Genomic DNA, 14,283 nt, shown 5'->3' on the forward strand with positions numbered 1-14,283 from the left:
CAAACCCCAGGGGCTAAAACAACACACGCCAGGCTCCTTCCCAGCCCAGGCTCCTTCCCAGTCATGGCTGAAGACCAGCCCGACACCTCATTCCTCAAGGATGAGCCTCCAGGCAAAGCTCAGCCTGCCTTTGGCTCGGTTACCTCACCACCCTGCAGAGCTACTGCCGAGAGCAGCTCACAAATCACTGTGCTTGTGGGCCCAGGACAACAAAACACCACCCAAATTCAAAGTAAAAGGCTCAAAAAGCAGGGTGAGAGCTGGCCAAGAAGGCCGAGCTGCTACGCAGTCGAGACCAACTTGCAGCCCCTCCAGCTGCGGTCCTCGTGGAGGAACCGGGCGCCTGGGGTGGCAGCAGCAGCACGAGGAGGTGCAGGTGTTTGTAGCACTCACCTCGGACGTGGATGTCTGTGTCGGTCATGAGCAGCACAGCCAGCGGGTGGACCTGCGAGGAGTCCCGCACAAACACGCCGCCGTTGGACTTCACGGCCATGAAGTACGTTAGCCAGCGGCTGTACAGCTTGGAGGCCTCCCTGCAGAGGGAAAGAGCTTCGTCAGGCACAGCCAGAGATGTTTCACGCTCTGGTACAGGCACACGAGCCTGAGGCACTGCCAGGGTCCTCAGCACAGCCCAGTGGTGCTGGGAAGCCAAGCGCATGGAGCCACCACCCCCTGTTCACACCCGTGGGCCCCTCACCTGTTGATCGTTGACTTGTGGAGCAGCACGGTGCCCGCCTTTGTCCGGTAGGCGTAGCTGTTGGGTTTGAACTTCCCTTGGCGGGTCACTTTGCCTTGTCTCACCTGAAACGAGAGCAGCTCAGACACCTGCACAGCGAGCAGGCACTGCCCACCAGCAGCCAGCCCAAGTTTCCCTACAACTGTCCCAAGAGAGCACAAGATTCACGTCCCTGGCACCTCCACGCCTCCCTGCGCTACCCACAGCCACCAGCAAGCCCGGGAGAGCGACCGCAGAGCGGGAGCCGGTACCTGGATGAGGTTGGGGTAGAGCCCAGCCATGAGCACTCCCTTGACCAGTTCCTCCTCCTCGCTGTACTGGTTACATACGGAGGAGGGCATGGTGCAGTCAGACGGGGACGACACCAGGAAGGCTTCGTAGAGGTTCTCCGAGAACTGCTTGACAAGGCCTGCGGGGAGGAGAGGGCACCAGTGAATCACCCACCACGAAGTGACCTCAGCAGGGGAGCTCCAGCTCCAGCCTCAGCACCAGGACAGGACGAAAAATTCCTGCCTGGGGCCTCCCCAGGGCTGTATCTGGGCTCCTGAGAGCCAGAGGCAGAACTCGCACCCGCCCCAGGATTTGTCTGCCCAGCATCCCCATTCCCACACCGTGCCCTTCCCCGATGCTTCGGCCTCTTCACGGGAAGGAAGGGAGAGGCCTCAGAGACTCACCGTTGATGAAGCGAAGGCTGGGGCCGTACAGGTAGTAGTCCTGCAGGTAGTTATCCCTGGCACGGCTGTCTCTGCGCCTCAGCACCTCCTCCCAGCCCGCCACAGCTCTGACGAAGGCGAGGTGATCGCTCCCGCTCTCCCGGCTCAGAACAGCCTTGGCCTGGGCGACAGACACGCGGCTGAGTCAGGCAGCAGCCCCCCCTTCTCCCCCCAATTTTTCTGCTTTCCTTTATCTAGGAGGGCTCCTCACCTTGTCCACCTCCGCACGGTTTTGCAGGCTGCTGCTGAAGGGGTCCCGGGTGAGGCAGGACACGATGACGAGCAGGGGGTGGAGGCAGCGGTAGATGGAGGCCAGGACGATTGCCTTGGCCAGCCGGGGATCCGTGGAGATCTGGGCCAGGCGTTTGCCCAGCGTGGTGAGGGCTTCTCGCTGGTCCAGCACTCCTGCAACAGAGCCGCACACGAGGGCACAGCCGTCAGCTCCAAGGGGGCCAAAAGGGGCAGCCAGCCAATTTTGGGAGCTGCCAAGAGGCACACAGCACAGGCACCCAGAACCTCCCACCCCCAGGGTGAAGGACCTGAGACCAGAGAAGAGGCTGGGACAGCCAAACGATGACCAACATGACCCCAGATGTGGACCCCTGGTCACAGTTTTCCTTCTTTCTCTGTGCTCCCCATTTTATTTATTTATTTATTTTTTAATTTGGGAAGTTCTCTCCACTCCCTGAGCAGAGCCGTGTGGGAAATAAAGCAGCACCACAAGGCGTGCAGTTGGAGAAGCCCCCACCAGCTGCCATCCCTATCGAGGGACAATCCTGCCCAGTCTGTCCCGCGGGATCCCGTGCCAACTCTCACTTCCCACGTTCAGATAGCAAACGCGTTTGTTTCCGTCACGCCCACACCAGGACACAGCCTTAGCTCACCGATCTCCTGCAGCAAGATCACTGCTTCATCCACAGCTTTGATGTCAGGGCTGTCCAGAGCCTTGGACAGAAATTCAACCGCCTGCAACACACAATGGAGAATGGGGAGTGGGGGGAAGGCATGTTTCCCAGACCAGAGAGCGGGAGAGCCTCCAGGAGCCCACTGCTCTGCCCCACGGCCACAAGTTCCCCTCCTCGTACGCCTACAGCAATATGAGCTCGGTCCTCTCCATCTCTGCACAGTGCCTTTTAGACACACTCTGTGATCTAGATAATCTACGTTACGTCCTGGTCTTAACTTCACTAGAAAGCAGCGCGTTTAGGAAAGCAAGAACTAGAGTCAGCAGCGTCTTGGGTTTTTCCTACTCGTGTTTGTGGTCAAATCTCATCTCTAGAACTGGCACCAGGCAGATCGCATTCTGCTGGCTCAGTCAGATGCAGTCTTGCAGGCGTGTATTGTGCTTACTGTTTTTTCTGGCATGTGGATCTTGGCCTGAACCACCAGGTTCTCCAGTGGGGTGCGTAGGATCTCTGGAACCTGGTAAGTTGGCATCTTGTCCAGGCGGCTGCGAGGGAAGAGGTGATAGGCAAATCCTGACTGGCAGCGGCCAGCACGCCCTCGCCTCTGCACGACGTTCGACTTGGACACCCACACTGTCTCCAGGCAAGACACCTGGAGAAGGAGGAGAAGAATTAGGTGTGGATACTCTCACAGCTCTCTCTGCTTTGAACGGAACCTTCCACCTGGCCCACGGACCTCGGGAACTCCTCAGGACCAGTCAACCACCCTGCTAAAGGGGAAGAGAAACCCTTGCTCTTATTATCCTGCATCCTGCAGTGCTGCTTGCAGAGGCCTGAGCCGCTCAGCACATGGGTGAGACCTGGATGCCACCTGCTGGATGCTGGCCTGGTCTCCACACCGCAGCGCCCGGCTGGGAGCTGCCCCCAGGGCCGGGTCCTAGCCTCCTGCTGCATGCACAGACACTGTGGGGCCTGCTGGGAACTGCCCTGCGAGATGAACTGGGTTAAAACTGGGCAAATATAAAAAAGCCTGCTTTAAAATTACATCTGTTCCAAGGCATGAGTCATCACCTGGCCCTGGGAGATGTTCTGACACAGGGAAGGGAAGGGGCAGCAGTTCGTAGCCAGGATCCCTCCCGCCAAGAGCAGCGGTGGCACAGCTGCCTTCAGGCTGTTAAAAAACGGACTCCCAGGGAGCTTTGTAAGGCCTGATACCACCAGAAACGCAGCCTGAGCACTGCACCGCCCCCCCTTACAGCTGACTAAAAAGCTCAGTGGGGTCAAGATGGCTTCAAAGGAGCAGCACCCAGTAGGTCAGAGCTGCCTTGGTTGGGTAAAAGAGGCTTATGACAAAGCCATAGAAAAAGGCAGAGGAAATGGAAAAGCTACAAACGTTAAGGGTGTTAAAGAGAGCTGGGAAGAGTGGGATTTGCCTGAAATTTCTTTGAAGATACCAGGCTCCTGCCTGTTCAGCAGAAGCTGCTGAGAAGCCTGGCAGGGAACTTGCTGAAGGCAAACGCTGCGAACGATGAGTCAGAAATCAGGCCGCAGACAGGGACACGGGGCCAGCACCCCAGGGGCCGAAAGGGAAGTGGTTACCATCCCCTGCAGGGGTTTCTCAAACGCGGCTCTGAAAACATCCTCGAGCTCCAGCACATCCCAAAGGCACCCAGCAGAGGCGAGAAGGGATCAGTACCTTGGTCTTTAGGTCGTAGCGCTCCTCCTTGTGCGTGCCGCTGTCCACCACGTGGACGATGTCGTTGATGGTGATGGAGGTCTCGGCGATGTTGGTGGCCAGGACGATCTTCCTGACGCCGGGGGGAGGCCGCTGGAAGATGTTTTGCTGGTCCATCATGGGGATGTTAGAGTGCACTAGGAGATAAAAACCCATCAGTCAGCCCTGCCCTGCCTCAGCGCTTTGCCGTAAAGGCCAGGGTGAGCCAAGATTCTCAGCCCTTCTGTGCCATCAGCTCCCACTTCCAGAAATCTGGGGCAGGGAAGCCACTCGTAATGCCACCAGCAGTTTCCTGCCAGACAGACCTCAGGGAAAAAAGAAGCAAGTGAAATAAAACTTCCACATCACCTCTGAACCCCTCCTACCCCACGGAGGTGAATGGCACCACCAGAATATCTGTGTCCCACTCTCTTCCAGAGTCCAGTTCTGTGGCTTCCCCTTTCCGAAAGGTCTCTGGGGCAGGTGGATGGGGTACGCTCTACGTGGTCTGCTCTAACTTTCCAAAAATGATCTTTAACAAGGGCCTGTAACTCTTGGATATCAGATTTTCCACACTACAGATCAGCGATGCAGAGAAATTCCCACCAACTGCACCGAACAGCAGGGGAGCAGAAAAATGTGCAGTTTGCACAGAAAAACACCTGCGTTTTTTAGCAGCTGAGCTGTTCAAAGTCACACCCCTCCTGACCTTATTTGACACTGAATAGGGAGGACTGTTAAAAAACAAACAAAGAACCAAACCAACCAACCAAAAATTCTTTGAAGCCTCGCAGGGTAATCCTGGCTTTGGTTTTACATTTCCCTCCCGGGATGCAGAACATCACATTCACTAGAAGATGAACCACGGAGCACACCTCCACCCCACAAAACAAGTCCCAAAGAGCTTTTCTATTTAGGCTCAGCATGCAGCTACAGCAGGGCAGAACTCGGCAGTTTCCTCCTTGCCTACATCTGCATTGCTGGAGGCAGACAGGAAGCCAGTTTCTTTAATCACACGCTGCTTAGGATAGCCTCTGCTGGGAGCTAGTTGTGCTTTACATACGCCTTTGCATACATCAGAGCACACAAACTTGCTCTGTTATCTGTGTGCAACAGCTGAAGGGGTTGATCAAGGCAATTGGCCTCTCCTCCCGAATCCTGGGGAGAAATCTGGCCCTGCCATCTCACCTGGTAAGACGAGGTACCGGCTGTTCTGAGACCCCAGCATCTCCAGCAGGCGCTGCTGCACTCCCTTGATTTCCTGCCAGCCAGGGAGGAAGCAGAGGATCCCACCTGTAACACAGCAAGAACACTTAATCTAGCAATCCAAGAGCAATTTTTATCCTAGAGACTCAGAAACTGCAGACAGGACCTCTTATTCCCAAGCCCACAGCAACCCTGAGCCCGAGAAACCCAAAGAGAAGCAGGGCCAGGGCTGGAATGACCCTGCCAGCTGAGGAAACCTGCACCCTTCTCGTCACAAACCGAGGACAGATGCAGCCGTGAGGGAAGTCAGACCCAGGGAAATGTCCCCTGCCTGCCTGCTCGGCTGTACCTGCCTCTGTCAACTCCTCAGAAGCTTGAAGGTAAAAGGAAACAAGGCTGGCTGTGTTCTGGGAGTGAATGCTTTCGAAGAGCTTTAAGTGTTTCCAAGCTAGTAGAAGACATCTGAAAAATCCTCCTTTACAGAAACATCACCACCCAGGGAAGGAAATCCTCCCAAGACAGGAAAATAACTGCACTGAGCAGCACAAGGCTGCAGACACTGGTGCACAGACACAGCTTCATCCCAGGAGCGGGGTGTCTCAGGACACCAGGACCTCGAGGTACACCGACACGGGAATCAGCAACCAACCCGGCTTCCAGACAGCTTTCCAAACTCCAGCAGAGGGGTTTGCATAACTGCCTGGAGCACCAGGCACCTTAACCTGCCTCAGGCATGAGGACTCATACATTGTCTTAGCCAAAGAATTAGGTCACAGCAGACTGAGACCACTCAGCTCACCGGGAATTCCAGGCGGCCTTGCAGAACTCAGCACAACATTTTCTGTCCACAGGGGCTGTGCTCTGCAGATAACGTTTTTTCCCCCCAGAAAAAAGGGGAAGGGGGAAAAGCAGAACCTACCTGGTTCTCCGTGGGCATCAATCTGGAGTACGAGGTCGGTGATCAGATCGAGGTCAAGGACGCATTCATCATCTGATTGCTGGATAAAACAGAAGCACAGTGAGGACAACTCGTGAGACGTGCACTAAGGGAGCTGACTGGGGAAGGCGCCCTCCGAGCCCTGCTGTTTGGAATTAGAGGTGGTCTCAGGGGCGCAGTGACGTGCCTGTCTCAGCCACAGCCATCTCATTCAGTGGTGGAGTATAAAAGCTTTGGTGTTGGGAGAAAAATGGGCAGCAGAGCCGTGCCGTGGGGTGTGATAAGCTCCCCAGTGACTCTGAACTTGTGTGGGATCTGCTGCTGCAGCCCAACGCACGCAGATCCACGGGGCCCAAAGGATTCATCCCTGGGTACTGAAGAGCTGGGTGATGTGACTCCAAAATCCTCTGTTATTGCTTAATGGGCTGGGGAATCTGCAGAGGTCGCAGCTGACTGGGAGCGTGCTCATGTCACTCTCATTCTCATGACCCTGGCTACTCCAGGCAGTCAAAACCAGCACGGGTTCACGAGGACAAACCGTACCTTACTGGCCTGATACCCCTTTATGATGAGGTTGCCTGCCCGGTGGGGTTTGGGGATTTTGGCAGACTTTGTGACTGTCTCTCAGTGTCCTCCTGGACAAAGTGCCCAGCGCTGCTGCGGCCACACCTCATGTACTGAGCACTGTTTATCTGTTATGTTCTGGAGCCCAAAAATACCAGGATGTGCCCAAAGGAGGACAATAAAGGAGTGAAAGGGCTCAAGGGCACGGCTTATGAGGAGCAGCTGAAGATATTTGGTTTGCTCAGCTTCGAGAGGAGAGCGAGGGGTGACCTTGTGTCCTGGTTTCGGCTGCTGGCAGGGTTAAAAGCACGACGCCTCGCTGCTGCCTACAGCTTCCTCAAGAGGGGGAGCAAGGGGATGGCTTAGAGCTGCGTCAGGGGAAGTTCAAACTGGACATTAACAAAAAAATCTTCACTGAGAAGGTGGTCAGGCTCTGGGACAGGCTCCCTGGGGAAGCAGTCACATCCCCGAGCCATTGGGTGTTCCAGCAGCTCGCGGACGATGATCCCAGATGAATATTTAACCCTCAGGTTGCCCTGTGTGCAGACAGGAGGACTGAAAACCACCACGGGTTCTCTCCCCCAGCTCAGGAGGTTCTGGGAGTGCAGGAGGACACCCGCAGATAAATAAGCAGCCATGCAGCAGACAGCAGAAAGGTGCACAGACTTCCCAAGCATCTTCTGGAGCGAGCAGATGCCTGTTCTTGGATGGCCTCCCCAGGACGAGGAGCCAGGAAGCTCAGGAGCCTGGGTTTGGCTCCATCTGGCACCCGCCCTGGTCACCACTGCTGCCAGTTTCCTCAGCTGAGGAGTGAGAATGTGCAGTCCCTTTCCTGCTCTCCAGACTTGGAAGCTGTACCTCTACCCAACAGCACCTCACGAGTAGCTAAAGTGAAATTTGGGAGGGCAAAACCAAGCCTTCCAATCCACCAGGCACAGAGCAGCAGCTGTTGTCTCAGTAATTTGGAAGTTAAGTCAGGACAGCTTAAAAAGAGCAGGGGAAGAACCCAACCAGCCACGAGAGGAACAGGAAGATGGCCCTGAACACCAGGGGCCACCCTCAGCAAGTCTGCTGATGATACAAGGCTGGGAGAAGTCCTTGATACAACCAGGTGGTCGCTCAGCCACCAGGAGGAACCTCCTCAGGCTGACAGAAACCTCACCAGGCTGAGCAGGGAAAGGTCAAACAAACTTCCCCTTACAGAGGGACAACAGTAACTTAAATTTGAAGTCGCTTTTATCCGTAAATTAATTAAAATACAAGGGATTCTGCTAAGCTGATCTTAGCTCAGGAGGATTGACCTGGAATTAAAGCTCAGCAAACAATGCCCAAGGGCCACAGGACGAGGGACCGGTTCCAGGCCCTGCAGATACGCCCAAAGCCATCCCCTGACCCAAGGGGAAGAGCTTCAGCGCCGCGCTGCACACCCACCTTTATCTCGTAGTGCCGGTGTCGGTGCCTACCAAGCTTGGCCAGGATCTCTTCGAGATAGTACTCCTTCACCGGGTACATGAAGCCCGGCACCTTGACCACGGGGCAATCCCCGAAATAATGCGAGAAACGCTGATTGTCTCCCGTGGCGCTCATCAAGACCAGGCGCAAGTCGGGGTTGAGCTTCTGGATGCCCTTCAGCAGGATGAGCAGGAAATCCGTGTTGACGTCTCGCTCGTGGACCTCGTCGACCACCACGTGGCTGACGCCCTCCAGGCTGGGGTTCCCCTGCAGCTTGCGCAGCAGGATGCCCACGGTGCAGAAGAGCAGGGCACCCCCCCGGGCGGGGGGCTTGCTCTCCAGTCGCACCTGGTAGCCCACGTTCTTCCTCATGTTGGGCCCCAGCTCCTGCGCCACGCGCTGGGCCACCGAGATGGCGCTGATCCTCCTGGGCTGGGTGATGACCACGTTGCAGCGGGCGCCGCGCCCCTCCAGGATGTAGTGTTCCAGCAGGAGCTGAGGGATGCGCGTGGTTTTCCCGCAGCCCGTGTCTCCTGCTATCACGACCACGGGGTTCTGCTCGATGGCCGAGAGGATGGTGTCCTTGTGAGGATCCACCGGCAGCGGGTGGCTCTCCTGCCACGAGGATCCTCTCCTTTTCCAGAGGGCCAGCAGGTTCTGGCTAAGGCGCACCTCCTCCGCCTCCAGCATGGGGATGTAGGTCTTCCCCGTGATGGCATCGCTGATCGCACCCGATTCCTTGCTCAGGTTCATCATGTCATCAGCAATCCGGGGCCTGGATTCCCTGATGTCCACTGGGTACTGGGGGAAGACGGAGAAAGGTGTGAGGGGACGAGAAGCTCGGTAACAGTCCTCAGGACAGAAAAACAAGTGCCTGGAATGGACTCGGCCAGACTGGCTTTGCAGAGCCCACAAAGCTTTATCAGTGCCCACAAAGCTTTATCAAACTCTTCAGGTTTCAGGTAGCCCACCTCCTTTTTTTTTTTTTTTTCTTTAGGTACCCTTCAGGTTTTAGGTAGAAGTAATTCTCACTTGAAATAACCTCAACTCAATGAACTCAATGCAACTCTGAGCAGCTCCCTGCATTTTCCTCGCTGCATCCCCTGAGGTTTGCAGCCTGCTCTCACAGATATGTTAGGGCCAACACCTGAACTGACAGGCCCAGAACAGCATCTTGAACTCTCCAGGTCAGTAGCTACACTGCACGCAGGGGCTGCAACAGCCCCAGAAGTCAGCTTTTTGAAACACTCAGGTTGCACCACCACCCTCCTTTCCCCCAGGAAGCCCGGACATTTAGCTTGCCCGAAACATAAGCGTTCAGCTGAGCCAGAAACATCCAATCTTGGCAAAAAAGTCCAAGATCCTATGGGAATAACCAAAAGGAGCAACAGCAGGTCAGCAACTGGCTAGACCACAAATCAAAGATGTTCACAGGATTAGGAGTTCAGTGACAGATGGATCAGTAGCTTTGGGTTCAGCCTTGCTCAGGGTCCCAAGGGCAAGCCTTCCACACACAGCCTGACATACACATGGCAGGCAGACCGCAGCCTTAAATCAGCCACTCTAACAGGTCACTCAGAAATGTCTGCTGCCTTAGGCCTGGTTTTGGCTCCCTAGGATACTCCCTACCACTTGGTTTACTTTACAGCATCCCTAAGATTTTATAAACATCCCCAGAGACCTACAGTGTTCATCACCAGGAGTGCTGCACAGTGACTTGCCAGCTTCCAAACAGAGGCATCATTTTTTAATTACTTCGATGAGCTACAGACATTTATACCTGCACCATGCCCATCCTCACCTTACGCTGGCACTAACTCCTGCTTTGGCACTGAATGCTCCCAAGGAAACCTGTCCTGGCACTGCTTCAGCACCCCTGGGTGTCCACCCCACAGCATGAAGAGAGATCTCCTGCAACCTCACTGCCAAGTGCTGGGGATCTGCACTCATCAATACCTTAGGAGTGCTGTAAGAGAAACTCCCAAGGGAAAAATGAAAATTTACCAGCACCTGGTTCTTGTAAAGCAACAAGGTATAACCAGGGCTTTATGTTAGCAAGAGCTGCATAAGACACAGGTCATAAGCCTACAAGAGGCAGCTATAAGCAAAAACTGCACTCCCCAACACTTCAAAGGCCAAACAATACAGACAAACATCACAAATACATCCAGAGAAGGCCCTCTGCCCAGAAAGGGTCTCCTTCCCCATGGAGAAGTTTCGCCACTTTTTCGCCACTTTTGTGGCGAAGCATCAAGTCCTAAATCCCCCCACCATTTTGGCATGAAGCTCTCAACCCATGTGCACGCAGTCCAAGTTCTGACATTACACGTGATCAGCCAAAGGTGGTTCTGAGGCACCTGAGGAAGCCTTACATGATTCAGGTAGTTCTCAATCTTGCGCAGGGTGGCTTCAGGAACTTTGATGTGGCAGGGTTTCCTCTGGTTCTCACCAAGTTCCCGGAGCGAGGTCATGTTGTACATGGCGTGGCTGAGAGGGTTGTTGTTCTTGTCCACTAAGCCAAGGCTCTGCGAAGAGGAGAGGCAAACCAGACCATCAGACACAAGACTTGCATGCAATTTGCTGGCACGTGTAGGTCCTACAAATTCTGATGGGTGAACTCCCTACCCCGTAGCTCAAATCTATCACTGCTTGCTTTCGGCATGGCAAAAACATGCGCCTATCACAGCTCTGGTGAAACAGACACAGAAGCAAACTGCTACCTGTCCCCACAAAGTGCTCACAAGATCTTCTCAAACAGAACCATCAAAAACACAGCAGCCACTCTCGCTGTGGTTCTGGTTCATTGTGACAGCTCAGCACTAAGCCCTACACAATCTTCTTGGACTTCTCCTCTGCTGACTCTAAGCATCTGCAGCAAAACCTAACACAGCAGTGTGGCTACAAGAACAGGAAGGTAAGTCTGTCTTAGCAGGCAGCACTGAGGGGTCCAAGAGAAAAAGCTTCAGGAGCAATCCCCACACATCCCTCTGTTGAGGAATCAAAACAAGCCCAACAGCCTTCGAGGGGTCATCACAGGGGGATGCCTGAGGGGTACAACAGCAGTTTGGACTGGATCCTAAGGTTTGAAAATGTGTTTATTGAGCATGAAGTCAGAAATAGAAAGTTTTAGGCGTCACAACATTAGTTTCAAATCTGGTAAGTGAGGTGCAAAGAACTTCTATGTATGACAGATTGGAGATGGGATGTGGGAACCACACGTGCTTACCTTAAGCTTCTGACAGGCCAACGCCGCTGCTTTGTTTTCTGCCTCCACCTTGCGACGGCCCTTGGCAGCAAAAGTCATGGGACAGGGCCAGCGGAGCGTGAGTTTGCAGATCTTGGTCTTGGTACCTACTGTGCGGAACTGCATGTATTCCTAAAAGGCACGTAACCAACATCAGGTTGGGGGGGTGCTAAGAGCTTACACAGGCAGAAATTTTTCAAATATACCCCGGTATTTCTAAGCAGAGCTGAAATCAGTATTATTTTCCAACACTAGAACAAGTTTCCTGCACTAAATTCCGCTCATGAGTTGAAGGAGGAGTGAGAGCAGCCAGCTGTGAGCAGCACACCCCTGGCAGCACACGGGGTGGAGCCCAGCTAGGGCTTGCTAAAGTGCCTGAGGTCTGGAAGGGAGCTGGGTGACACACACCGAGGGGCAGAATCACCACATACTGCCAGGAGTCGAGGTGTGGAAAGATTCTGTCACTCACACATTTCTCTGAGTAACACCAGCTTGTGCTTGTTGCAGATATTAGGGGAAATGCAAGCTTATCAGGAGAAAATATTCTACTTCCTTCACACCAACAGCTCCTCTGTTGGCCTGACCTCAAGTAACAATGTTCCCGGTGCTTCTGTTTCCTTAGCTCCTACCACTAAGACTTTTCTTGCTCTTCAGGCTGATTTTTCTGGGCCTCGTCTCTCCCCAGTTCTCAGCTGCCCAAAGGAGCATCCAAAGAGACTGCAGCGAGTCTCTGAGCCTCATCCCCTGCAGGTCAGTCCCCAAGCTCCTTACCTTGACTGTGGAGGAAGAGGTGGCGATCTGAATCACTTGGGCCAGGAGATTTTTGGGAAGTGGGAACTGCGTCAGAGCACGGATGGCAGTGTTGTCGTCTGTCATCTCGATGGAACTCCCTCCTCGGCTAGATGGAAGAGGAGAACAGTTGGATATGCAAACAGCCACCCTGTGCTCAGACCCACCTCGCTTCAGGTCTGTGACTAAGATCAAGGTTATCTGTGCCTTCACATCAGAGAAGTCAAGTTGTGCCTTGCTGCTAAAGTCTGTCAGTCCCAGAATTATCACTCAGTGCAGGACTAAAAAGCAAGGAAGCCTTTACACTAGTACTACAAACCAAATACCATCAACAGGTTTTAAGTTGTTTTTAAAAACTACAAAAAACAACAACACAAAATATCATTAAGTTATTTCTGCATCCAAAGAGCATCCCTACAGCCACCACCACCAGGTCCTTACTGATTTTTTTTTCTCCCGTTGACTATTAAAATCTAAAATTTGTGCTCATAAAACATGAAGCCAAGAAAGCAACTACGGGGAACTACTGGGACGAAAAGGAGCATATATTAATATTGCCCCCAAAACTGTGGGGGTAGGGGTATCAAGAAACGGACTCCTAATTGCATACGCAGTTTTCTGGGTATAGAAATTGCTTTAGGCCCAGAAGAATAAGAAAGGGAGCAAACAGGTAGGCAGCACTCGACCCAAAGGAGAGGACTCCAGAGATGACACCTTGACACTCCCCGGTGATTACAGCCAGGTACCAGACCAGGCTGCCCCGATCTCTCTCAGGGAAGAACGCAAAATATTCAGTGATCGGCTCACCTACAGGTCATAGGATCACAAATCATTTAGGTTGGAAGAGACTGCCAAGATCAGCTTGTGCCAAGCTTTAGCCCAGCACTGCCGAGTCCACCATTAAGCCACGTCACTAAGCTCTACGCCTACACACTTTCTGAAGACCTCCAGGGCTGGTGACTCAACCACTTCCCCGGGCAGCCTGTTCCAATGCTTCACAACCCTTTTCCTATTACCCAACCTAAATCTCCTGCAACCTAAGGCCATTTCCTCTGTCTTATCACTTAATGCTTGGGAGAAGAGACCGATCCCCACCTCGTTATAGCCTCCTTAAGGTCACACCAGCAACGCGGAAAGCTGCAGCTCAACTCGGAGGAACCACAGGGCTGCCTCAGCTAAGAAAACCCTTTTTTTTATTGCCCTGCACCAGCAGCTATCAAAGCCCTTACCTCGCATCTCTGCCTGAGGTTCGAGCATCTTGATGCGCCATAGGTAAATAATCGGAAACATCGATCGCTTCTTCCTCCAGCTCCCCTTCCTCCAGCTCTCCCTCCTCCAGCTCCCCTTCCTCCAGCTCTTCTCTCCGCATCGCTTTAGGCATGCGGCCCTGCTCCATGGGCTGGATGGTGTCGTCCGGCTCCATGCGCCGCCAGCAGGTGGACAAGTCGGCGAGAGAAGGTCCGGACTTGGAGCGCCACTTGCCCTCCGAGCACCACCTCTCATCGGGGCAGCCAAGCTGGTCTGCGAGGAGCCGGTACTTTGCGGCATCAAACAGCTCATTTCTGGGCCCCAGCAAACCCCAGCCCTGCAGGAGAGAAACGCAGTTAGCTGCAGTAAAGGGACAGAGATGGGCAACTGCAGGACACCAAAACATCTGGGAAAGGAGTGAAATGCAGGAGGAATTTCTTCATATCACACAGAAAGAGGAGAGAAAGAACGGGGACTTGCAGAAACAAAAAGCTTTCCTCCAGGTATTAGTACTTCAAGGAAATCCATTTGCTAACCTCCCTTCCCAGAGCACACTTGCTTGGTATCCTGTAGCTTGTTGGACAGGCTGGGCTAGATCTATGGGTATTTTACTAAATATTGTTTAAACCTTTTATTTTGTAAGTTCTGAAATGCACCTCAGAGCATGGAATGCATCTGTTTGGTAAGGCTAAACCCAAACAAATATAACCTGGGATAACACAAGGTGAGAATTCAGTGAATGGTTCCCTTCCTTTCTTTTTGCTTCCTTCTCTTT

General features: G+C 53.6%; 1 protein-coding gene across 5 annotated transcripts in view; it reads right to left on the reverse strand.

The window, feature by feature from the left end:
- Window positions 1-14,283, reverse strand: part of DHX30 (DExH-box helicase 30) — a 32,438-nt gene that overhangs the window by 2,375 nt on the left and 15,780 nt on the right. For all 5 annotated transcript variants that reach the window (XM_068673147.1, XM_068673146.1, XM_068673144.1 and 2 more), the window contains 15 exons: window positions 13,490-13,845; window positions 12,243-12,369; window positions 11,454-11,603; window positions 10,600-10,752; window positions 8,207-9,028; window positions 6,194-6,272; window positions 5,257-5,361; window positions 4,051-4,226; window positions 2,800-3,006; window positions 2,334-2,415; window positions 1,661-1,854; window positions 1,411-1,570; window positions 988-1,145; window positions 698-801; window positions 394-533 (listed from right to left, as the gene is read on the reverse strand). In XM_068673147.1, the coding sequence (XP_068529248.1) occupies window positions 394-533; window positions 698-801; window positions 988-1,145; window positions 1,411-1,570; window positions 1,661-1,854; window positions 2,334-2,415; window positions 2,800-3,006; window positions 4,051-4,226; window positions 5,257-5,361; window positions 6,194-6,272; window positions 8,207-9,028; window positions 10,600-10,752; window positions 11,454-11,603; window positions 12,243-12,369; window positions 13,490-13,845 (3,013 nt within the window). The remainder of the gene's footprint in view (window positions 1-393; window positions 534-697; window positions 802-987; window positions 1,146-1,410; window positions 1,571-1,660; window positions 1,855-2,333; window positions 2,416-2,799; window positions 3,007-4,050; window positions 4,227-5,256; window positions 5,362-6,193; window positions 6,273-8,206; window positions 9,029-10,599; window positions 10,753-11,453; window positions 11,604-12,242; window positions 12,370-13,489; window positions 13,846-14,283) is intronic.

Source organism: Anas acuta, chromosome 2 (genome assembly GCF_963932015.1).
Source record: "Anas acuta chromosome 2, bAnaAcu1.1, whole genome shotgun sequence".
NCBI classification, from domain to species: domain Eukaryota; kingdom Metazoa; phylum Chordata; class Aves; order Anseriformes; family Anatidae; genus Anas; species Anas acuta.